This window comes from Chelmon rostratus, chromosome 15 (genome assembly GCF_017976325.1).
Source record: "Chelmon rostratus isolate fCheRos1 chromosome 15, fCheRos1.pri, whole genome shotgun sequence".
NCBI lineage: Eukaryota > Metazoa > Chordata > Actinopteri > Chaetodontiformes > Chaetodontidae > Chelmon > Chelmon rostratus.
Genome location: NC_055672.1, coordinates 7,574,569 through 7,600,523, shown reverse-complemented (window position 1 = coordinate 7,600,523; position 25,955 = coordinate 7,574,569). Strand labels below are relative to the sequence as shown.

Sequence of the window (25,955 nt, the reverse complement as noted above, 5' to 3'; positions counted from 1 at the left end):
GTAAAAATTGAGAAAAAAAGGGGCCCAAAGAGAAACCTTCAGTGATTTTGTTCCACCAATGTTCCAAGCCTTAAATTAATGCAATTATTAAAAGAAAAATTAGCATGTACATATTGCTGGGTACTTTTTATAACAAACAACGTATTTGAGAGGCAGTTCATGTTTTTTATAAATAAATTATTTTTCATAAATATAATGAAGTTAAAAGTACAATATTTGGCAAATACTCCAGTGAATATGAAAATAAATGATTCAAGTTCAAGTACCACAACTTGGTACAGTACTTGAATACATGTAGTTACATTCCACCACCGAGAAGACGTATTCATCATGGCAACAATACCACAATGAAAAAATACTCCCAAGTAAACAGACCTGCATTAGTCATTAGAAACAAAATGTATTACAAGTATCTAAAGTAAAAGTACACTTTGCAGAATGTCAGCCAGGTATAAATATATATTATTATTGATCATACAGTTACATGTAAGCACAACTTTAAAGTTGTGGACAGTCAAGGTGGAGCTGGGTGTTATACTTCATAAACATCATCAATGTATATTTATGTTTATTATTGTCGAAAAAGTAATTAGTTACTATAGCTGTTAAGTAAATGTAAAGGAGTACAAGAATAAAATAACAAAATACAACTATGTAAGTACAAGTACCTTAAAATTGCACTCAAGTACAGTACTTGAGTAAAACATACTTTCCTCGATTACAATGTATAGACTGATAATCCTTCTGAGGAGGTTGTCTCCAAACAGCAGCAAAGGCAAATCAATACAGAAAGAAATCAAACCAAACACAATGCATGTATTTTATTATTTATACCTGTAACACAAAACATTACCCTGTTTTCATCTTTAGTGCTCAGGCAGCAGCAATTACAAGCACAAGGTCCTTCATTTGACCCAAAAACACAGTGGCACAGCTTTACAGATGAAACTATACATATTGCAACAGTCTATAGAATCTTAATCAGATGTATATTAATAGCAAGTATTGCCGCTTGACACCATGTAACTGAATGAATGTAACTTCAGGCAGTGTTAATGACAGCAAACGCCTTGAAAAGGTCATCAGATTATTTGACTTTTCTGTTTGCATGATTTTATGACCGACAGGTTTGTGTACAAAGGAGCCAGAGAAGAAAAGGACCAATAGATTAACAGAATTAATCTCTTTGACGACAAAGACAAAAGACCACTTATGTAAAAAGTGCACTTCAGTATTGTTTTTCTCTTTCGAAAGAGAAATATAGTGTCACAGTTACTAGTAACAGCTACTGCTTTGAAAAAAATATATAAATTAGTAAAATAAGTAAAATATCATGTTTTCTTTACATTCCAACCTCACATTTCGTTCCTAATAGGTCCAACACAACAACATTTCTTACTTCTTGAAAATACACTGCATATTTAACCGTAAAATACAGGCTTAAACATGATGAAGCGCAACAGAAAAAGGCCGTTTTCATGTTCATTTGGCTGCATCTGTTGCACAAGGGTTCAAGGAAAAATGTGTAAAAAGACTTTCCAGTAAATAAACAGTGCACTTCATGATCGACTTTGGAGACTTGCATTTCACAGGCAAGTGCTGTAAGTGTCCCAGAGTACCTTGGTACTCAAGGTGAAATTATTTGCATATGCGGTAAGGAACTGAGGTAAGGGGTGAGGGGTTTAGGTCACGCACTATCTTGTTAAGGCTGGAGATCTTCTCTTCCAGTAGGTAGTTCTTCTTCTCTGCAATTTTCTGCCGCTGCTCGGTTATCTCCAGAGCTTTCAGCAGCTGGTTGTTCTCCACATACAGATCTTTGATCAACACGTCTGCTTTGCCATTCTTGTGAAGCTAGAAATGTCAGAGAAAAGACATAACAAAAGCTTTGATAACTTCAAAATCCTTATTATGATAGTAATTAATCATCTTATTTGACACACCAGAGCCTGAATGAAAAACAGGCCAGCCAGTATTATAAGCTAGTAGTGGCTTGTCGCAATATATTGACTGTTTACGTTCAGGTTTTTGTTGTGCATTAGTGAGTTTAAAAGCTCGTCATGATATGTCTGCTCTACATTTTGCTGGCATTGAGCAAGTTAACTCTCTCCTGGAGGAAAGAAAAAGAGGTGAAGTTCCCCAAATACGTCCATGCAACCACCGGGAAAACACATGTTCAGTGATTTTATGTATGTTCTAACAGGTTGTACTGATTAAATTGCCTTTAAACAGTACTATTATTTGACTAAGAAGGCAACCTTGATGTATTTCTCAACAGAAATACTAGACTTAATTTGTAGTTGATCTACACAAACACTTCTTTTAGATTTACTAAGTAAGTGCTACTTGTTGAATATTTTGAGAATTTCTCCACTTGTCACAACCTGTGCCTTCAGTGTACACATTTGTTTTGTTCACACTGTGAATTCAATGCCTGGCGGAGGTTCGTGACAGAAATGCTGTGCCTCTAACTCTGAATTCATGTTAACCAGCCTCAAAAATCCAGATCTGACACTGTATTACTGTTAATCACAACTTCTGAGAAAACACAACCATCCATGCTTCTTTTTCCACTGAATGCAGACAACACTGGATTGTTTCTGGTGATATGAGCTTTTTGAACTGACCTGGTCTTTCAGCTGAGCAACCTTCTCCTTGAGCAGCAGTTTGACGTTATACAGCGACAGCTCAACTTCCCTCATACGCTCCTCCATATTCTTCATCTTCCTCTCCCTTTCATCCTGGTGAAAAGACAGTGAGTGATATCAACAAATTGCTGCAAATGCTACAAAATGACGCTGAAATTTGAATTTTCTTCCCTGCAGTAAACTGAAAAACGTGACTGAGAAAAATCAAACAACTTACAGACCACAGTTTAATGAGCTAGATGCTTTATTATGTCTTGATTTCTGCATTATAAATGATTTCTGGTACATTTCTAAGGAGAGGAAAAATCACTAAAAAAATAAATAAAATATAAATAAGTATAAAATTATGCCATGTATTCCAGATACCTCTACAAAAAATAATTTAATGCATAAATAAATTAAACTCTAACATGATTCTGTTTAAATAAATAACAAAACAATGAAACAAATCAAATACATTTGAGTCTACACATGGTGCAAAAAAGAAAAGCCTCACTAAATGACTCAAAATCAAAGCACAGATATGACATTAATACATATAATGACACGTTATACTAATGGCACACTACTGGGGACAAACAAAGATTTGGTTCAAATGGATTTTCTAATAATAAATACCAGATAAACATTCAAAGTTAACCGTTGTGTGGCGTGTTTGAGCAGCCCTTAAGAAAACATGACCTGGAAAGATGCGATTCACTTTGGTGGTGCAGCAGCAACAGAAACAGCCACACGCAGTCCCAGAACACAAACACAACATTAACAGATAGCTTGAAGAAACATTTGGCTATGTGTAGTGCCAAACAACAAATACAGGCATAAACAACAAAAGACAAGCAGTGAAAACGTAGTGCCTTCGTTAAGAAATCTCTCGAAACCCTGACTGGACACAGACAGTAACATCACCTGATGACCGCAGGATGAATTTGCTTGATTGTTAGAAAAGGCTCAGAAGGCTGTTAGGCACTAACCTCGCCTCAACTGAACACTCCTCGATGATCGTAAGGCAAGCTGTCACACAAGATTTAGCCTCTGAGGATGTATATACCCTGTCTCAGACAATGATAAATGCTACAAGTGCATAACAGAACATTCCCAGAAAATACACCCTGTTTTAAAGAGGTTCCCTGTATTTAAACTACAAAATGCTTTTACTGCACAAAGCACAAAAGTCAAAGTCTGTCGAGAAATGACACTGCAGTGTGTTTGGAGATGTTAAATTTGATACGGTACATCTGACAAACTTTACATTTTCAATGGTAATGTCATTATTTAATAGAAATCCCATTGGGAAAAACCTAAAGAGCCTTTTCAGTGTTTTCCTGCCACCTAGCAGCAGAGAAATACAATTACACATTCACGCCTTCTGAATCAGGCACCATATTTGATCACAAGCTCCTGTAAGGATGCAGAAAGGATGGCATCGTGTGCCACAGTCCTGACATAGCAGAGGAAGAGCAGGACTGAGGAGAGCAGTCTTGGAGGGGAAAAAAAGAGGCTAAAGTGAAGAGCAGGGAAAGACGCTGGTGTTACAGTCCACCGATCCGCCGGTAGCTGTCTGCGTGAGCCGCCCACTGCTCCGGCATCGTCCCCTGGAGAGAAAAGGCAGGTACACTTCACCACAGCTCGACCTGTCCGCTAATCCTACAAACCTACACAGGTTTACACATGGAAATATATAATATTTGTGTATTTTGTCTATATTTATATTCATTTGTGTGTATTTAATTTAATTTCCACTTTTGAACCTCTCCAAGGACACACACAGTTATTATATTAGACACGATCCTCTTTTCCCTCCACTATAGCCATGGTAATCTAGTGGTAACTAGTAGCTTCATGGTGCAGATAAAGTGACACATCATACACCAACAGTGGGATGATGCCATTTACAGATAAACAAACTATGTCTGTGTAGTTGGAAAGAGACGGAGGCTTGCGCAGTATGACTCTGACAAAAGGTGACAAATGGAAAAACAGCCACTAGGCCCACACCGACATGATCACACCACTACACTTCAGTCCTGACATGGAAAATTAAATAATGACAGTGAGTTCAAAAACATGAAGGAGAAACACACAAGCACCACAGACTAAATACCAAACCCAGAAAGTAAACACTACACACATGACCTAAGGAGATGAGGACAGACAGGTGCTGAGATGGATTAATGACTACCACCAAAACAAGGAGCACTGCAAACCCAGCATTCAGGCAAAAATGTGAAGGAAAATAAAAATGAATGAGGATTGTCACACTCAGCTCAGGTGTTTAACAAATGACACACTTTTAAAACAATGTTTTATTAATGTTCGCTTTGATGCTGAACACAATTTCCAGCCACAAAGCAAATTAAAAAACATTTTTCAGCACCTGAATTGAGTGGTTTATTTGAGTGGGAACACTTTGTGCAGCAAAGTGACAGGGAAAGAAACACCATGGGTGTGTTTACATCTAACTCCCATTATACCCCAAAACATTTCCAACGTGAGATGTAGGTCATAGTTTCCTTCTTATAACAGTTAATGATGAATTTATGATAACTGCGACAACAGATCGCTACAAAAGAAATGAAAACAGTGACAGAAAATGGAACTAGATGAATGTAATACCAAACCACACAATGACACAATGGCACTAAATCATCAGGTACTAAACTGCTCTTTCAGTTTTTTTTGCTATGTTAAATTTCAGGAAAATGTAGTCTGAAAAGGATTGGGAGCTCTTCAATCGTTTATCTTGTAAATTCTGCATATATTTGCCTGAGTCTGCCACTGTTAGGGTTCAGGCTGTTCTGTACCTGCATGTTGTCTGGACCTTCGCCACGATGCTGTCCTCTGGGCATCCTGTGGGGTGACGGAGGCAGAAGATCGACCAAATGATCCTGGAATGTCTGGACAAAGTAGAACAATAAATAAGAGAAGACAGCAACACAGAGGAAGAAACATTTATACAGTATGAGGTCATTTTGTTTAAAAGCGATCCAGTCATTTACTCTAATTTCATTCAGCCACGAGAGACCTGGCAAAAAAAGCAAGGCAATTACAAAGCTGCATCCACAAACAGCTCAACATAAGGAGAAGGACAGCACAGAACAAGCACTTAAGGAAATACCCAAGTTAAATAACACAAGTGCAAAGAAATACATTTTATTGTAAAACCAAAAGGGATAAAGCTGGGAACACAACCTACCTCTATCAGCTGTGCAGACAGTCGAGCCATTTGGGTCCTGAGTGCTTCATTTTCTTGTTGAAGCCTCTCCAGCTCTGAGTGTCCTTGTCCTGCTTCACAGCCCTGAAACACAACAAGCACATGTAAGAGACAAGACACCACATAATTAGCATGTTTATAAAAATCTGGTTAGATTCATAGACCTATACCTTGCTGAGCTCCTTTTGTGTCTCCAGCTCCTGCTTCAGAGAGGCGTTCTCCTGCTCCAAGGCCTTCACCAGGGAGGACTGACTCTGCTGTTTGTGCTGCTTCAGGGACTGGACGGTAGCATCAAGCTGACAGACCTGCAGACAGAAAATAAAGGGCTCTTTGATTAGTAGCATAGGATAATGGAGCACTAATATGACAGCAGGTTTTTAAAGTTTGTAACAGTTTGCTGTCACCGTCAGCTTACCTTCTCTCTGGACTGGACAAGGTCTCTGTTGATGCTGCTCACTTCTGCCTGAAGCCGTTCGTTTTCCTGCCTCAGCAGCTGCTGATCCTGCTCCATCAGTCGAGACATCTCATCTCTGTACCGCTTCTTGCCCTGACCCTGATTCTGGAGACCACTCGAGTGCAAGGCCATCTCCAGAACATGGTTCTGCGGCAAACAAAGGCAAAGGTCAAGTCTGCTGAACAAAGCTGCGCTCCCTTGTCTCTACATTTGAAGCCATATCTTTGTGCTTGTTCATGCACAAAGTGTGTTTTTTCAGTCTCCTAATTGAAAGACACCACAAAAATCTTACTTTATCATTGACCTTTTGCAGCTGTTTGTGTATCACTGCAACATCATGTTTGAGGGAATCCCTCTCTTGCTGAAGAACATTGAGGTCGGACTTAAGACGAGCACATTGATGGTTCACGGCCTGAAGAGTTTCATCTGCTGTCTTCACCTGCAGTGGAGAAAGGAAATGGTTTTTCGGGTTCCACTTACTTACTCAGGTTACAAATCTGTTACTTACTTTGAATGCTATAGTAAAATGCTTTGAAATAAGCACACCAAGTGAACAGAGATCAATTTGTTATGTTTTTACACGTTAAATTAGCGGTAATTCAGCTGATAATGTTTGATTTACTTTCATTCGAACTCAAGACACCAAATATTATAATCTAGCACAAAGATGATTCTGTAGGCTGCAGCAGACTCTCACCCTCTCTTCAGCTTTGTCTAGCTGATTGCGGAGACCTAGAGTCTCCTGATCCACACTCTTCCGCTCATCCACCAGGTGACTCAGCTGACTCTCCACAAGGTCGACTTTAAGTGCCTGAGAACCAGAAGACGACCAGAGTTGCAATGAAACAATCCTTTATGTAATCTTTCACTGCTAAAGCTAGATCACACCAAAATATCTCCGCAGATCACAGGTGCTTTCAGGCCAGAAAATGTTTCTTTTGTACTTTCGTTGCTGACGGTGAAACTGTTTTCACCTACACTGTGAGTCATTTCATGGCAAGAGTAGGTGCTGTTAATGGGTTATCACTTTGCCCGTGTCATGCTTTGATTGGGTTAATTGGAGATCAATAAAAGCGTCCATGGCCTGATGCTCACCTTCTCTCTGAGGGCAGAGAGCTGCTGTGACAGCTGGGTATTCCTCTCCTCCAGCTGTGCTGTGTCATCCAAAGCTTTGGTCAGCTCTGCCTCCAGTGCAGACACACAAACTAACATCTAACACAAAACAGCCACTGATTAACTACTCGCTACTTCCCCCTTGACACCATGACGACCATCAATCTGTTATACAACACTGTTTACCTCATTTTTCTCTTCAGCGGGGAACACCTCCCTCCTCTCGTTTTCCTTTATCAGCTCTGCCAGCTGCTGTTGTAAATTCTCAATATCAGTAATATTCTGGGCATCCTTCTCTGACAGAAACCCATTGTCATCCTCCAGCTGCTGGTTCTGCAAACGCAACTCTGAAATCTGCAGATGAGGAGATGAATTTGGAACTCATTAACAGCTTCTGAATGAGAAGACAACATTGTTTCAAAAGACTTTTGTCATGGTAACGGCATGGCTCTATGGATGGCGGCAATGTTGGTCACAAACACCACTGTGCCTATGTACAGCCTCACAGAGCTGCTGGCATGATCGTAGACTCGTGTTTAAAAAGTTACCTGTTTCTTGAAATTCTCTGCGGCCCTTTGAGCTGCAATCTTTCCTTTTTTCAAGCGCTCCAATGTTTGTCTAAAATCAAAAATTAGAAGAAAAAAAATCAGTTTACTTGACAAAACAAAAATGAACAGAGGTAATTATTTGCTGAATAAATAAGCTCTTTCTTACATAAACTCTTCCTGGGCCTCTTTCAAGTCCTCTTCCTTCAACTCAGCAAGCTTCTGCTTGAGGACGAGGTTTTCTTCAGCGAGACGTCTGGCCTCAGATCTATTAACAGACAACTTCATTAGACAAAGTTAAAAAACTACATTCTATCTGGTTATATCAGAATACACATTCACAATTCAGTGTGATGATTTATGATTTGATGATACCAGATTTGGTAAGAGCGTCACTTGCTACATATTGATTAAATGCATCTTATCCTATGATTTACACACATTGAACTTCCACTGCTGGTCTACAGGGGTCAAAGCAGCACAAGCGTTCAAGATCTGTTGCATCGCACAAAGGGCTTAGGAACCTAATCACAGGTAGCACAAACAGCACTATGTTGTGCTTGGGAACAAAAGGGAGGACCACTCTTAAAACTCAAAGCACCAAACGGATGGACCACCAAGGAGCCACAGGAGACATGGAGGGACGGGTTTCCTAGTTTCTCTCCACATTACCTATGAGCCTGTGTTGTTTCATTTAATGTCTGCGACTTGTCCTGTAGCTCTGTGATGGCTCTGCGAAGGTTGGTGTTCTGTTTCTCAAACTCCTCACAGTGGTCGTCCAGATCAGCCGCTGCCTGAGCTTTGAGCTCCAGCTGACTGGTCAGATCCAGGAGAGTCTCCTCTGTGGGGCTCTCAGACTGTCCGGTCTGTCCGGCTGAAAGAACCTCCCCCTGCCTCTCCAATTCACTGACCAACTCAGAGAGCTTACTGTTCCCTTCTCTCATCCTGCCGATCTCATCCACCAGTGAAATCTGCTGATCGTGGAAATCATGGAAAATATTCATCCTGCTCTCGAGGCTCCAAACTCTCTTTTCAAGTTCACCGTTTTGGTCTTTCAGTTTGGCATTTTCACACATGCAATCTTCATATCTAATCTGAAGATCTGTCATCTTTAAGGCCTTCATCTCCAGCCCTTTGACATGCTCCATTAAAAGTATCATTTTAACTTTGAGGCTATAGTTTTCATCCAACACCTGGTGGCTGGTTTTGATCTTTTCACTGTTATGAGACAGAAGAGTCTCTAGTATTTCTGTCTTCTGTTGAAGCAGAGAAATCTTCTCATGTAGGAGGATGTTCTCCTCTGTGGCAGTGTTACACAAAGCCTGTAGTTTAAGGAGAGAACATTCCCTGTCCTCCCAATCGGCATCTTCATCTGGAGTTTCCAGAAAATCATGTGCGCATTCATCCTTTATCTTAGTGGTTAAACATTCACAGTCTGAGTCTGACACAAGTTCAGCTTCCTGTCTATGAAAGTTATTTGGAAAACAAGTAACCTCAGCATCCACAAAAGACAGCTCATCAGGGTCATCCATCTCCTCCAGCGCTGAAGGATCGACCACAGTCTCATGACATGGCTCTTCATGGGAAGGGCTTTCACTGTCCAAAGCTGGTACATCTTGAGGTTTGTCTTCCTCCTCACATGATTCACGAGCTGCTTTATTCTCACCATCTTCGTTGGCATCAACACCTTCAAACGCCTCAAGGGATGAAACCGCCTCACACTGCATCTCTGCGGAAACAGCTTCCTTTTTGGATTCAACACGTGAATGATTTTCATCTGGAATTGGGGAATCTGGGTTACGGCCATCACAGGATGTCGCTTCAAGGTCTTCATGTCTAATTTCTGCAGAACAACAGTCGACTTCAGGCTCTCCTTTAACTTCCTGGACGGTCTCAGCCCATGATTCCTTAATTTCTTCTTTAGCCTTTTCTACAGAAGACAAAACCTGATTGAATTCCATCTCTAGCTCTCTAATTCTGGTTTTAAGATGATCTCTTTCTGCTATAACATCTTCTCTGTCGTTCTCTAGATTATCTTTTAACTCTTTCTCAAGAATAGATATATGTTCTTGCAGCTCCTTCCTCTCAAGCTCAAAGTCCACTGCCGCCTGTTTAAGCAGCATCTCCAGCTCCTCCAGCTTCACCCTCAAATCATCGCGCTCAGTTAACAGTTCAATCCTCTCCGTAATCTGCCTCTCAGAAATGGAAAGCATCTCGTTGTTTTTTGCCTCAAGTGCTGACTGGCTGCTCAGAAGTTCTGCCCTCTCCTGTTTAAAATCTTCCACAGTTTGATTAAGCAGGAGCTCAGTCTCAAGCGCCTTCTTCTCAGACTGAGCAAGAAGCTTGTCCCTGGTTTCCAGGCTTTCTTGAAGGCGGTTATGGAGGTCGTTTAGCTGCCTGCTCAGCTCTATCTCTTTAGTCTGAGCCATGCTTATATAGTCATCCAGTTCATTTTGCAGTTGCTGATTTTTCATCACAAGTTCTTCCATTTTCTCCTTATGAAGACTTTCTAGCTCATGCCGTTCTTTTTTCCACTGTTGATCCAGGCTCTCTCTCTCTTTGTCCATGGTCTCCTCCATCATTCTTCTTTGCTCCTCTGCGTTCTCAAGGGCCTCCTGTATCTGTGCCTCCCAGTGGAGCTTCTGCTTGACATGGCTTTCAGAAAGGGCCTTCAGCTCACTTTGATAGTGTTGTTCAAGTTTCCAAACATCAGCCTGAAAACGCTTTGCAACAGATTCTTGATCACCTGAGAAACGATCTTCTGCTTCCTTGATTCTCTGGGAGAAGCTGATCTCGATCTCCCTCCTGTACATGGTTATTTAATGTTACAGCAACAGTTTTTAACTCATGTTAAAGCATGTTAACATTTTTAAAACAAGTAACTTTTTTAGCAAATTCAATAATTTTCTTTCTTGCCGAGAGTTGGATGAGAAAATTAATGCCACTGTCTGTTCATATAGGGCTTAAGCCAGGAGCTCATTACCTTATTATAGCATAGCATAAAGACTACAAACAGCTGGCATGGCGCTGTGAAGTGTTTACAAAATCACAAAACAGCATCTCTAAGGGCCAAGGTATATTCAAGTCAGTCAGAACTAGTACAACCTGTTGTCTGACCACCTTGAAAATCAAATGTTTTGCTTTTTTCGGACTGAGACAGTGAGAGTGGTATCAATCTTTTCATCTAATTCTCTGCAAGACAACAAATTAGCTAATTATTAGCAAAATATCAAAAACAAATTGATGCATGTTTCAGGACAAAGCATTCAAAATAGTCAGTAGTCTTACCTCTCCTCAGCGATGTCATCTCGTAGCTTGTCCAACATGCTGCTGAGAGTGTCCCTCTCTTCAGTGTGCTTCACGGTCAGCTCCTTCACAGCCTCTCTGTGGCTCTCCTCCAGACGAGCCCTCTCCTCTGCTATTCGAAATTCTAGCCTCTTCTCCTCCTCCTCCGTCTCAGTCTCAAACTTCTCCCTCTCTTCGTTAAGCCTTTCCTGGAGCATCCCTTCGTAATCCTCCTCCAGTTGCAGTCTCTCCTTCTCCCAGTCCTCCTTCAGCTTTTTCTCCCTCTGCTCAAACTGCTCTTGTAACTGCGACCTTTCCTGCAGGATTCTATCGAGCAGAGCCTCCTCCTGACGCTCCAGAAGCTGGGCTCGTTCGCTCTCCCACTGCTCCCTGAGCTTGCTCTCCTTCTCTTCCTGTTCCTTGACAAGTCTCAACATCTCTTCCTCCAGCAAAACCTGCAGAGACTCATTATTCTGCTCATCCAGCTGAGCCCTCTCTTTCTGCCACTGCTCTGTCAGTTTCTGCACAATCTCATCACGCTCTTCCTCAAACCTCACCTTTGCGTCTTCTAGTCTGGCCTTCAGTTCATCCTCATGGCTTTGTTGTAATAGTTCCTTCTCCTTTTTGCAATCATTTATCAATCTTGTCTCCAACTCTGCCTTTTCTTCTTGTAATTTCATTCTCTCCTCTTCTAGTCTGGATTCAGAAAGCTCTACATGCTGCTCCTCCAGTTTCTTAATATCAGCGATGTGTAGTGTCTTCAGATCCTCCATCTCATTAACAAGGTTTTTGTCCGTCTCTGCCTGCTGGGCTTTGAGGGTCTTCAGCTGGTCCTCCAGATCTGCAGTGTAGGTGTGGGTCTCTAACAGCTGTTGTCTGAAAGCTCCGACCTCCTCTTCTTGCAGCTTCTTGAGCTCTTCCCTCTCCTTGGCCTGCGTCTGATCCAGACATGTTCGCTCCAGCTCCGCTTGCTCGAGCTGGCTCTGGAGTTCCCGTGAGTGGCTCTGAATGCCGGCCATCTCCTCCTTCAAAACCTGGACCTCTTGCTGGTACTGGAGGGCTAAGGCAGCCTTCTGGGCCTCATGGGTCGCCCTCTGCTTTTCAACCATCTTGTCAAATTCATTGATCTGTGGTCATATAAAGAACATAGGGAAATTAAATTGATAGTTTGACTTTTTAGGAAATACTCCAAGAGTTAGATGAGAAGATCAATACTGTTCTGTCTGTATACTAAATGTAAAGTAACAGTGAGCAGCAGGTTAGCTTAGCTTAGCATAAAGACGAGGGAAACAGCTAGCCTGGTTATGTGCAAAGTTTACAAAATCCACCAACCAGTTGTTTCCTAGCTAGCTGTTATCCCCCAAATCTTTCCGCTAAGGTAAGCTAAGGTAATTATTTGTTGGTTGTAGCTTTACATTTCGCACACAGACACAAGAGGGGTAGCGATATTCACATATAACTGCAGGACAGTAACTTCAGAACTGTGATGCAGCCAATAACACCAGTAAAGACCGATTAAAGTACCATGACCAACAAGCCCATTCAGTATCTTGTTTCCACTCAAGTTTTTTATTATGAAAAAATACCTTAATATTTCATGAATGTATGTGTATCTACAAGACTCACCTTGCTTTCCAGCTGGTTTCGCAAATCCTCCATCTCCTGAAGGTGCTGCTCCTTCAGCTGCTCCAACATCATCTCTGCTTCAAGGCTCATGCTGAATGGCTGAACCTCCTCTGAGCCAAGACCTGCAAAAAAGTAAAAATTTGGTGACAATGGTGACATTTGTCACATGGTTTGTATGTACTGATTGTTGTCATGAACAGGCGTAGCTAGGGCTCTATGATGAGTTCTCCAGGGACTGTATGTGTGCATATGCATGCTGTAAGTATTCATTAGGCTTACCTGGATCAGACTCCATGCCAGGGCTTTTACTCTCCAGCTCTTCAGAGAGAGGTTTGTGGCAGGTCTGATTAACTCGACCAAGACTGTGGAACTCCTGCAACTCTGACTGCAGCTCGTCAATACGGTCCTGCAGTTCCTATGTGAGTTATTAATAAAAAGTAATTAGTCATCTTAACACATATAGTAGTATAGTAGATTTTCTTTTTTTAACCGAAGTTCAATTTTTCAATGTATCTTGCACTTTTTGTGATTCAGATGCATTTACCCTGTACTGAGCTTCATAGCTGTTGCGTAGTTGTTTAATGCGTTCCTCTTGGAGGAAGAAGTCTGCACTGCCAGGGTCCAAGTCTCCAAACTAAAGAAAATAAGGTCATATAGAAATGTTTGTACAACCATAAAATAAAACAAAAGACACTAGCAAACAGAGTTAAGCTTGTGAGGAGAAAGAAGAAAGAAAATCAAGCAGACAAACAAAAACATGTGTAAATATGTTCCCATTACCCCAACACCAGAGAAAGTCAGTGCTGAAAAGCCAAACATGTCTCTGTACCTTTTCTTTCATAATGTTGTCCACATTTGTTTGGAGTTTTGCAATCTGGCTTTGCGCTTCCACCAGTTTTTCGGTGCTGTCCAGCAACTCCATTTCAAGACGCCTGTTTTCCTAAAAATAAAGATACCGACAACACAGGTTATGTTTGCAATTATTCATCATTTTTTCTTTTTGATAACCAGATGATAATGTAATGTTTGTTGTGAAAACTAAAGCCACGTCAAGGTTCATCAGTGCTTTCTTGATGCACTGACAAACAATAGAAAAAGGTTAAAGTAAAGAAAGAAACACTACAAATCATTTTGCTACCTTCACAGATATGGAGAGGTGGTCTCTGAGAAAAGATTCATCCTCCCTGATCTTCTGGACCTCTGCTTCCAGTTCCTCACGCTGCAGACTGGCTTGCTGGTGGAGCTGATCGATCTCCTTCATCAGCTCTGATCGTACTGCGGCTAGCTTTTCTTTGTGGTCCTGTTCAAGCTTCCTGTACAGAGAAACAGAGTGTGATGCTTACATACTGAATAACAAGACAAAGAACACTAAAATAATTACTGTAACTCACCTGAGGACTAGGTTGGATTTAGCAGGAATAGATGACTTTGAGTTTAGCAGGTTATTGGGATTAAAATAAATTAAAGATACTATACACGTCTATAAACTTAATGTGAAAGTATATAAAACTAATTATAATCAGCTGCAGTATTGATGAATGGACGGGATAAATGGTGACAACTACAATCCTTTAGTATTCCAATCCTTATAATCCACCTCAGGAATGAGAGGTAAGGATTGAGAAAGACACAATTAAATATTAATCAATCAAATTATTCTGTATGCTTCAGTGAACAGAGGCCTGTCACTGTGATAAAACTGGAGAACAAACAGCAAAAGGGGTCAACTGGTGTAATCTGAGGGATGAATTACCTGAGGTTGAGGTTATTTGTGTGCTCAATTGCAGAGTGATGCTCATCCACCTCAGTGGCAAGTTGAGTTTTTAGTTTCTCTGCTTTCTCCAGGTCAGATCGGATTTTCTCTTTCTCCCTGAGTTCTCTGTCTACTCGCTCCCTGACAAGAGAAAAACAAGAAAGATTAACCTATGATAAATGGCAACAGAAACAAGCAACATATGTTATATATAGCTAATATTTTATATTTAATAAAATCAAATATTGACAAAGAGTCATACTCACAGAAGATATCTGATCTCAGCTTTGAAGCTCGCCAGAGCTGCTTGATGAATCCCATTCTTAGTAACGAGTAGCTCATTTTCAAGTGCCATGGTGAGATCACCAAGGCTCAGTTTTCCATCTAGGCTGATATTCAAAGCCTGCAAAGGAAAAAAAATATACATGTCTTTTTGTGAATATTTTAGTTAATTCTTTACTTTGCATCACAAAGTAAAATGGACAAAATGAAAAATGGGTCTTTTTTTTTATCCTAAATGTAAATCATTCTGTCATCAGCTGTATGACTGTTTGAAAATGGATAACTGCCTTAAATTTATAAAATTCTATGGTAATCATAATGCCAAGACTGATGACCACAGTCATAATTAGAAGAATACTCTTAAGTACAGTGCAGTACCTGCAGGATCTCAGCGCTATTTTCTATTCCCTCTTCCATCCAGGCGTCCAGGATGTATTCGACTGGAGTGAAACCGGTCCCATCATCAAGGGTGGAGAAGAGACGCATGCCAATGGTGCTGGTCAGGGCAGATGGAGTGGCTATCCTGCGGCCTCCCTCATCAAAGGGCTGTATGGGGGAAAATGTGTCTTTTTAGATGGACTAAATGCAACCTCTTTTTGCAACTGCAATTTGTTTTAAGCATTCAAATGATAGATATTTCACAATGTAAAAAAAAAAAAAAAAACCCCTTCAATAAAGCTGGAACAGACAACAATAAAATAGAAATTTAAAGACATTAATTAACAAGGGAATTATACCACGTCATGTGAGCTCAAAAAGCTCTCCACAGACAGGGCTTACCTGAGTGGAATGGTGTCGTTTAAGCTGCCTGTACGGTGTGGAGGCGGACGGTGTGGGGGGTTTGTTGTGGTTTACAACCCTGGAAACAAACTCCTGAACATTCATCACTCCATCGCCGGTTAGACGATGGAGCACATCCAGGTTTATCTGAAAAATAAATGTTGATTTTTTTTTATAGCAACATTTGCTTGAGAAACTATGTATTTTCTTTACACTATACAGAAATTCACATGCACTAATGCACTGAAGCAAAATAGTTACAAAGAGCAATTATTAGTTGATGAATTAAATAATTTATAAAATAAAAAATAAAAAATAAATCACTGTTCTTGCTTCAAAAAAGGGGTTTGCTGTTTTTCCTTGTCTAATTATTTTTCTGGTTTTCAGCAAACTAAATCGATTACGAAAATAATCAGTTGTTGCAGCCATATACATATATGGCTGTATATGATATAAATAGTGTATATATACTGAATATGAGAAATGGTAATTGGAAGAGATTAACAGTGCAGCAGAGTCCTGCAAAGGCAGAAAACACTTTTTTGGGGGCTCAAATTGTCTAAATGAACTATGAAATTAAAGGCAGAACAACAACAATCAGGGCAAACAGACGTTTTTAACATCATTACATTATAACCACATTAAATTGGAGCCTTTGAAAAGCTGTCGTCTCTGTTCATTTTTAATCTCACCTCCAGGCCCAGGTGTTCACAGAGAGCGAGCAGTTCAGCGTGACCGGCATAGCCGTCCCATGATATCGCCAGCTCACTGCAGGCTTCACGCAGTCTCTCCTCTAAACAGGCCGACAGAGAAGTGTTTGATCCCCGGGGTGTGCTCGGCTCATCGGGGTTCCAGAGATGCATCTGACCTACACACAAGGTAAGAGGCTTTGATCATCTGGTTACTAACATCCATAAAGCTAGTTTTCTGTAAATACTGTGACTCTTGACGAACCTTCTGCCTCATATTCCTCCGTGCTTGTTTCGTGAGCATTCCAGCGCTGTTAAAGACAGATCAGAGATTCATATCACAACCTTTAAATAAACAACTAACAGGTCACACATTTTATTGTATAGAATCAATACATAAAAAATTTGGGAAGAAAAATGACCACATCAAAACATCCCCACAGGTTGATTTTCTTATGTGACAATCAGCTGTTTGCAAGTTCGAACATGTTTTAAATTAGGAGAGGTCGAGTTTGGGTGCAAAGGGGGGGGGCTGAGAGTCTAATAAAAAGCACAAGAGAGCTTTTGTGATGGCACGAGCAGCAGAGACGCTCAGTGGGAAAATCAGGAGTGGTGGGAATAATGGAGAAAATGTGTCACGGATAGTCACACTTCTCTTAATTTTATTTTTTCCCAAACATGTTAATAATATACTCCTCCTGCCAGTGTGCAAATAAACAATTGTACCCAGAATTAAAATTGCATAAATTTGAAGCTGTTGCTGAAAATATAACAGGCAAAAATAAAAATTCTTATTGAAACTAAAAATCCGGATGTTTAAAATCCAAGTTTGTTTTAAATTCAAACTGGAGCACCAGGAGAGTTCTAAGATTTGGAAGTTTTTTGGTGCTTGTCAAGAAATATGAAATGAGGAGGGGCTTGGGTGTGACCCACTGTGCTCCAACCCAATCCCAGTGCGACCATCTATTGTTTGGGAGGCAAACAGTGAGGGAATGAAGAACAGATGGGATCCTGCAAGTGGCATTTTGATGCATGGTGCATAGGCATCCACAAGGGTGGGGGTAGTTGGGCTCATTGTTCCTCTGTCACAGTCCTACACCCTCCTCCTCCCAAAGCACCAGGCCTGCAGTCTCTGTGGCAGAGCCCCCTGACCCATCCCCATCTGCTGGACATTGTAGCATTGTTGCAGCTTAGATTAGTCAATACCAAGACACGCTTCAGTTCAATGTCGCGGATAGTGTTTGTTGGTGCTGGCAGGCATCTGGGGTGGAGTCAGGAGCGCAGACAATACACAGAATATTAACACATCCATCCGTGCACAAGCTGAACTGCCCATCATTATACCGTTTTGGTGGGGACCTTTCTTTGCTGTGATTTATTCTGCTGCAGCACTTCCATGCTCGCACATTCAGTCTGGCCTGAGTATGAAAAATTAACCTGCTGTCTAAAGGCCACAGTGGTCCTTTATATACCAAAACTTAAACATATTGCTGAATCTGATCATTATTTTATTGATCTATTCACCTTTTGATTGTTTTTTTTTTAATAATCAATTAACCGTAACCAGTTTCTTAAGCTCAAGGTGCAACCAAATGGTCCAAAATGCTAAGACGTGCAATTTAAAATAATATTAAACAGAAAAAATAGCAAATTCTCACATTTGGGGCTGGAACTACTAAATGTTTGGCACTTCTGAGTTTCTGTTTCTGTTAATCTACTAAACCATTCATTATCAGCACAGCTCTACTACTTCAAAGCCAAAGACATTTTCAGGACAAAATGGGACATCTTGCTGGTGTTATTGCAAATTTCTCCCCAATTTTTGCGGCAAGCCATGGATGCAGAAAGTGTGAGCTGAGACCTCCATACATATGTCAAACAACTCTTTCTGTCAGCAGTGACGATAATCCAAGAAGATCAACCAGAGGAACCATGCAGAGTGTTCAGCTGTGCATGGCCATGACTAAACTAATGCTATACAACTCTGACCCAGAAGCATGTCGCATTCAAGTCACTACTGTCCTGTGCAGACAACGAGAGGTAGCTCCTGTCAATCTTTGATAAAAGCAAGTACTGACAACCACAAACACTCCAATCAGAGCCTGCCTCTCTTTTTATCTGCTGAAAACTCTGATCTGTTTGGACATGATGAAGTAAATTCCTCAATCACTGCACTGCCGCCTTGACCACCACATCACCTCCAGGATATAAACTCCGGACAAAGTTCAATTCATCACAATCGCATCACAGAACACTAAACTGACAACACTGTGTGACGCTACACTAACATTGCAATTGCATCTTGATTACCAAGAGGCTTATTAAACAGTAAATATGGTCGCAGTGTTATTTACAGACAGTGCTGCGTTGTTATGCAATGAACAGAGCTTTGTGAATCCTGCCTCTGAATATCTATGTTGCATTTCAGGATCTACACTGCATGCCACTAAGCTGATTAGCTAAGAATAACGTCACTGCCAGTCGCTGGCTGCCAAGTAAACACAGTACATGCAAGGACAGGAGGCGATAAGTATGGCATCCAAGTGTCTGGAGGTTCAGAACAGTGCTGGTCTTAGCCTTTTACCTCACGCTTCCTGGGAACAGCTGAGTCATAGTTGTCCTCCAGATCCTCCTGCTCCACTGGATTTGCATTTCTAACTTCGGACAAATCTGAAATAGGCTCTATGAACTCTGGTGTGGAGCGGCGTCCATAGCGTTTACTGCCCTTCACGAACTTTGGTTGGATCTCAGGAGACTCTGAGGAGATACAATGACAAGAAACTGTCAAATCAAATAGGTAAGAGTCATAATTATTTGCACAGCACAAATACGCCACCATAATAAGGTTTGCAAAGGAACCTAGAAAATGTTAAATGACTAATTTCTGCCACAGCCTTCAGCAGCTATTTCTGCAAAAGCAACAACTTCCCTAAAAGTGGTAACCACATAGTCTTTTAAAGGCATATATTCCCATTTGTTTGAAAGAAATGTACATGAAACTAACTGCAAACTGCAGAGAACATGTGTCTGTAGGAACTGCAAGTTTAACAGAATTTATGATTCATTCAAAGCATGACATACAGTAAATGTCACCTTTTTTGGAATTGGAGCTGTATAAACAAATGTTTACAAGAAATAACTTTGTATAAAACCACTCTTTGTGTTAACTACATCCATAAAATAACAAACTGTGCCAGCGATTCAACCATGACAGTGCTAACAGTTCAACTGTCGGCCAATTGGCTTTGTGTCTGTGTTTTGGCTCTGTGCCTCTGTATGTAGATTTAAAGCTGAATCAGCATGGGGGCAGTTCCACTTATTCACAAGTCACCTTCTTCACTTGTTTGAATGGGAAAAAGTCTCCTTCAAGTTCAATATTAAACTGATACTGACATAAATTACAGATTGGGTTAATGATGTGGCTTCATGCTTTGTACTCATTTTCATGGTCTTTAAAACATGCATCACCAGAATCCAGACCTTACCTGGTTTTGACAAGGTCTCCTGTTCTGCTTGTGGTGGCTCAATAGTTGATGACAATACCAGAATCAGTGCATTCTTGAATTGGTCAAAGTCAACCTGAAACAAGAATTACATAATTTTAGATAAATGTGATAAAATACAAAGCAAAAGTTCATGAAATTCCTTAGACTGGATGTAATTCTCCATGTGTCGGGTGGAGGCTGTGTGTCCCTGGATGTCTGGGTGGAGGAGGGTTTGCTGAGCAGGAGCATGGAGGTCACACTTCAAGAATCAACAGCTGCTAACCCTGAATATGGAGATTTTCTTTGTGCGTGGAGGCTGGCGGCTGGCGGCTTTTTGTGGGGTTTTTTCCTTTTTTGACTTTATTGTTGGATGCCATGGGTAGGCAATAGTTCTGGTCCTCTGCTTACATTTACCCCCGCCCACACACACCCGCACATTCAAGACAATAGCCATCCGTCTGTCCGCACGCTTATATATAAACACAACTTGATGCAAAAGTGTGGAGGTAAGCAATTTGGAATGTATCTCGTCCTTTCACTTTAGGCTTTAGGTCAAAACTACACACAAAAGATCCTGTGACTGTACAAAGCATTTTATACATTATATATGTCCATACAATTGTACAGATTAGACCAGTGTCCTTTCTATTTCCTACATTTCCACATGGATCAGCCTCAAAGAAATGCATCTGCGAATGTTGATTAGCCGGCTTGGTTGTCCTGACGACAGACACCTGGGATAAGGGCTGATGGGGGCACACTTTTTCCTCCACTAGACAGCTAACAAAGCCCCAAAGAGACTGGAGACACAAAGACCTGAAAGTTGGAGTGGCTCAACACAAGCATCTGCCAAATTTAAAGGATGCGGAGGACCTTACGAACAGGAAAGCTAGAAGGCCTGGACATACACGTACATCAGAAAAGGAACAATAAGAAGGCTGCAAACACAAGTTTTCTGAGCAAATTACTTCAAAAGATGAACACCATGACATTTTTTCAGTGGTAGAGGACTTACCCTGGCAGTGAGGCGGTCCTGGTTCTGCAGCAGTGTGTGGAGAAGAGCTGGTGTGGCATCATCCAGGTGCAGGGACTGGCAGAGGTCAGAGAGCTCCTCCGGGCACAGTGAACCGGAGCCGCTGGCGTCAAAACTGTTAAAAACTTCTTTTAGGCGCTCCTCATAGTGGTCCTGCTCCTGGATGTCATCCATCCCACAGGACAGCAACCTGCCCTGAGACAAAACAAGAAGGAAAAATACTTGTGTCTGTACAGAGTGATATGCCAGAATGATAGCAGAATTCAACTTACAACACTGCTACAAAGGAAACATCAAAATCTCTCTTCCCTAACATATCCTGTTAAAAGACACTCACAAACAGGGTGGAAACATCTATCTCAACAGCATGCGTTCCTAAGAGCACCTTCATCTGAGAGCGTCGCTGAATGACTAAGCTACCAACACGCTGCTCCAGCGTCATTTGTGGTGGAGGCTTTCCCTAATCCAATTAGAATGATTAGACAATCAGGTAAACTGACAGACTTGGCCAAATCTGATACTGACCATGACTCTCTTTCAATGCCTTCAGCTGGGATGTTTCATGACCCATGTAAATCAATCTGAGGAACATGTGAAAGGAAAATTTCCCCTTGTGTACACAGTCTGATGTAGGTTAAGCACAGTTCAGTATGGCTATAAGTAGTATCAATGAATATATTATCAAAGTTTAAGTGTATTTAATTTAGTAAAAGCTGTCAAAATAAAAATCTTGAAGTTAAAAAGGAGGAAAATAATAAAACACATGTTTGAAGTATTTAGACTAAATACTCTTCAAACTGGTGATAAAGACCGAGGACAAAGATTGCAAAGTGGCACTGAACCAAGTGGAACAAACAGCCAGGAGCTAATTGGGAAAGTTTCACCAAGGCCTTGAGCCAACATTTAGTGGCTGGCAGCATCAGTTACAGACACAGGGGCAAAGTTGTTTAACTTTCCATTCGGATGCATCAATGCTGTAATTGAAAAACAATGAGAACGATTTGACGGAGAGCAAGACTCTTTTGTGGTCCTAAACAGAGGTCTGGAGCCCAGTTAAACATGATACCAAAACGCACAGAAAGCCACACTAAGTTCCTTAAGCTGTAACATAAAACCCAAAACAATGAATCCAAGGTAAATGTTTAGGAAGGTAATCTTATTTTCTTATCCTTTTTCTTATTGTATTTTAAAGAAGCTGAACACGAGAGGTTTTCGTGAGTCAAAACAAGAAAAGTTGGAGTCTGACTAAAGTAATGATATAACTCACAGACGCAACAGCCCAGGTCAGCCACCTGAAGCTTAGGGAAGGTAACTGTCAGTTAACAGGACTGGAAATAGCAGTGGAGAGCTGAGCAGAGTAAAGCATTCATCTACTCCTATTTTTACTTACAAAACCTTTCCACAAATTTCATGTCTGACTGTTGCAACACAATTCTGCAAGCTACATGTGCTGCACTACGAAAGTGTTGGGTCTGTTGGCAGAAGTCATATGTTCCTATAGTTCCTTTTTTTTTCGTGCTAAATCCTGAATTTCTTGCTGTTGGACAAACTTAAATCTTATGCTGTATAATGGATTAAAAGGATGTCTCCTTTTCATAATCTTACTTTACTTTGTTCAAACATGATCGTGGCATAAAGGCTGTTAATGAGACCTTGTGCATTAGGTTTGAAAGAATGAGCATATCATTATACCTATTGAATCAAAACTTCCCAGTTTGGGCCGAAATGTCTATACAAAGAACAGCCTCCTGACCCCTGCTTTTCCAGCTGCTCTCAGTGAAATCATCAAGCTCTCAGCCAGGTGTCCCCCACACCCCAGACTCGGGGTACCCATTCACCACACACAATAGAGACAAAAACCAAATCAGTATTCTGCATCTGCACATTTGAGCAGCTTATGAAATGTGGGAAAAATCATGGTTCAGCAGTGTGGCAGCTTGTCTAAAGCGCAGAGTGACAAAAAAAAATAAAAAATAAAATCTGGAGTGAAACAAGGAGATCAAAATAAATGTAGGAAGATAATTTTTTTTTTTATTCATAATAGCACTGGCCTGTCCTCACTTCAAATTTTGACTAAGCAAGTTTCACTCCTCAACACTTGTGTTGTGTTGTCGCACTGATTCAGTTTGCGCTGAACAAGTAGCTTCTGAGCCAATTATCCTGGTAACCCTCCCGCTCCCCTCGGTCACAGCGGCTCAGGGTGGCCGAGGTTTGACAGCTGCTGCGGCCAAAGAATCACTCCAGTCCAGGTCACAAGAAGGAGGCTAATCCTTCACACCATCCCAGCACTGACTGGTACTGGTTTGATTGGTAATTATCACCAACAGATGTCAAAGCAAAAAGTAAAAAGCCTAATATCTCTATGTAGGTGTACAGGGCTGGTTTTAATATTATCCCTTATTGCCTTTTAATAGAATCACATTGTGAAGAAATATTGCTGATTAGTTACAGAAATTATACAATTCTTTTTGTCTGAAGTAGCAATGAAAGGAGAACTATTTGAAGCTTACAAAATGTGATCAGGAAGTGTTTTCAGGAGCATAAGAATAGTTATGATTGTGCATATGTTTGCACGCTTTTTGGCTATCTGTATAATAATCACCCATAATGCACTCCTGGTTGAATGAAACCCATACCGCTCTGAAGCATAGTTTACCTTAGGTCTGTAATTGCTTTATTTCCCCAATTTGTATGACGTATTTGCAAAAATCCAGTGCCCAATGTCTATGAATTATCATCACGCAACAGATTCTTCATTATACTGCATCTCTATCACCTTTTCCTTTACTACAAACACAAAAAACACTGTATGAACTTTGGAAACTTCTTTGCACCCATATTTATAGCATGCTATTATTTAGCCACACTGCCACAGACAACAAGCAACAAATCACACTTGCTCACTTTTCCACATCTGTCAGGCTGCAATAATTACTTATTTTAATCAATAAAACCTGGTGAGATCCTTTTCAAACTGTTCCAGACTCATAACATCCATCACAGTGTTTTCTTTAGGATGTTATAAGATAAGCAAATTCGGTGCTACAGTATGTTTAAGTTTAAAATAAACAATTTTCAAGGGCACAAATCGTTCATAAAAACTTTTCACAGCTTCGTCACAAAATCACAAACTTTTAAGGATTTTTTCAAACCAGCTGTAAACAATGCTAACAGGAATCTAGCAGTCAAAAAAGACATGAAAGACCGTGTCAAATGTGCATGTTCTCACATTAACAGTCATTTAGTAAATTAGTTAATCCTGTAACATCACTCACAGGAATTCAACAGTTGTCTCAGTAATGCCTGAATGCTCCACTAACTTGCCGACCGGCCCGCAGTAAAGTGGGAATGATAAAAACGTTAACAGTGAAGTGGTTTAGCTAGCGGTTGGTTAAGCTAGTTAAAACTGACCCTCATTGGAAAGTGATGGGCTATGCTAATCGGGCTAATTTATCAGCAGGCATGTTGGGAGGAAACGGTCGGTCAGGACTGCCGCTGGCTAACATCATCCTGAAATTTTAGGTTAAAAACTGCGGAGGACGCAGAAGAGGAAGCACCCGGCAAATAAACAAATTGTTCGCTTAAAATAAGCACTCACCAAAGTCTCCGAACTTGGACGACAGTTGGCTGCTTTTCCAACTGAAGTTTGGTGATAAACTAAACGCGGGTGTAAAATAAACCTTTATAACATTTCTCCGGAGCGGCGGTTCCCTCGCAGGTAGGCTCCTTCCAGAAGCAGAGATGAGCCGTTAGTTTTCAAAAAGCGGTCGCTTTGTCGCGTTTTGTCTGGAGACGTCTTGTTTCCGAACAGCGGCGGAGAAGTTTGTCGCTTGGTCCGGCGGCCGCTTTGTGTCCTCGGCCGTGTATCATCCTCCTCTGGTTTGTAGCGGATTTTGAAAAGCGGCTGGTGGAGGAAGGGGCGGCGACCGAGAGCCTGCGAGGGCCTGACTGGCCACAGTCCGGCCCCCTGGGGACCAAACCCGCGCTGCCTGAGCGACAGCAGCGACATCACAGTGAACACATACTCTGTCACAAGTAAAACATTTACTTCAGGAAAAGTACAACAGGATTCAAAATATATTTAAAGTACCTCAAATAAAAGTACTCATTATGCTGGGTAACTTCTGAGCTTCACTCTCGGGATCAATAAAGTTTTATCTAGCTTATAATACTACTACATACATCTTACTATATATAGACTATAATACTCCATCATAATTTGTTAATTATATTTTGTATAAACAATTTGAATCTGCATCGTAACAAATAAATATAGAGGAGTAAAAAGCACAGTATTTGCTTTATGTAGTCCAGTAGAAGTATAATGGAGCAGAAAAATGGAAATATTCAAGTAAAGTATAACTACCTCAAAACTGTACTTACAGACAGTATTTGGCACATTTCTAAAAGATAACAAAAGGCATATTAGGTGTTTTTAACTTTTATGTTCTGTGTTAATTTAGGTACTTGTCTCTTTACTGTTTCCATTTCATCCTGCTTTCTACCTCTACTCCACTACATTTCAGTGGGAAATATTGTACTTTTTACTCCACTTTTTACAAAACATGATCATCTTATAAAATGGATCACTTAGATTAAGATCTTGTAAAAGATTAAACCAGTGATTTCCAACCACTTGTGGTCTAAAAATCAGTGTCTTAGTTGTGTCTGTCTGCCACGTTTCACATGTGTGTGACTTATTAGCTCCACCAAAGAGACTTTTCCCCTCCAAGCTTCTGGCATGGTTTCATTTCAAGAACTGTTTGAGGCTCAGAGAGGTGAAAATAGTCAACATTTCCAATACCTTACAAGTCCAAACACTGAAAACAGATATGTGTCTCAGAAACAACTTTTTTCTTCTTTTGTCTCCCATTAAACATCTCACGACCCCTCACTTTTATCTTGTGACCCTTTGGAGATCCCTGACCCCAGACTGGGAACCACTACTGTACATAGAGTCGTTAAAAGACCTTAAGCAGCGACAACAGTAAAATGCTTTTACTTTTACTAATTTACTTTTAATTCTTTAATTAAATTTTTCCTATAATACTATT

At 40.7% G+C, this 25,955-nt stretch overlaps 1 protein-coding gene across 3 annotated transcripts; it reads right to left on the bottom strand.

Moving 5' to 3' along the window:
• Positions 1 to 840: 840 nt before the first annotated feature.
• On the bottom strand, positions 841 to 24,745 carry nin (ninein (GSK3B interacting protein)). 3 transcript variants are annotated; one of them, XM_041954366.1, is made up of 28 exons: positions 24,500 to 24,745; positions 20,884 to 21,096; positions 19,869 to 19,962; positions 18,968 to 19,140; positions 16,649 to 16,694; positions 16,387 to 16,562; positions 15,695 to 15,841; positions 15,293 to 15,460; positions 14,899 to 15,035; positions 14,633 to 14,773; positions 14,018 to 14,192; positions 13,709 to 13,819; positions 13,424 to 13,513; positions 13,159 to 13,294; positions 12,880 to 13,001; positions 11,257 to 12,380; positions 8,138 to 8,236; positions 7,972 to 8,041; positions 7,610 to 7,777; positions 7,406 to 7,522; positions 7,008 to 7,121; positions 6,603 to 6,749; positions 6,272 to 6,457; positions 6,027 to 6,161; positions 5,839 to 5,940; positions 5,447 to 5,539; positions 2,625 to 2,738; positions 841 to 1,851 (listed from the first exon to the last, which is right to left on the bottom strand). In XM_041954366.1, exons 2-28 carry the CDS (start codon positions 21,073 to 21,075, stop codon positions 1,639 to 1,641), a joined length of 4,590 nt encoding a protein of 1,529 aa, XP_041810300.1. In that variant the 5' UTR covers positions 21,076 to 21,096; positions 24,500 to 24,745; the 3' UTR covers positions 841 to 1,638. The 3 variants fall into 3 exon arrangements, 2 of the variants coding, with proteins under 2 accessions (XP_041810300.1, XP_041810301.1); XR_006007446.1 differs by having other exon boundaries at positions 1,817 to 1,851; positions 2,625 to 4,237; XM_041954367.1 differs by lacking the exon at positions 7,406 to 7,522.
• Between the last annotated feature and the right edge of the window lie 1,210 nt (positions 24,746 to 25,955).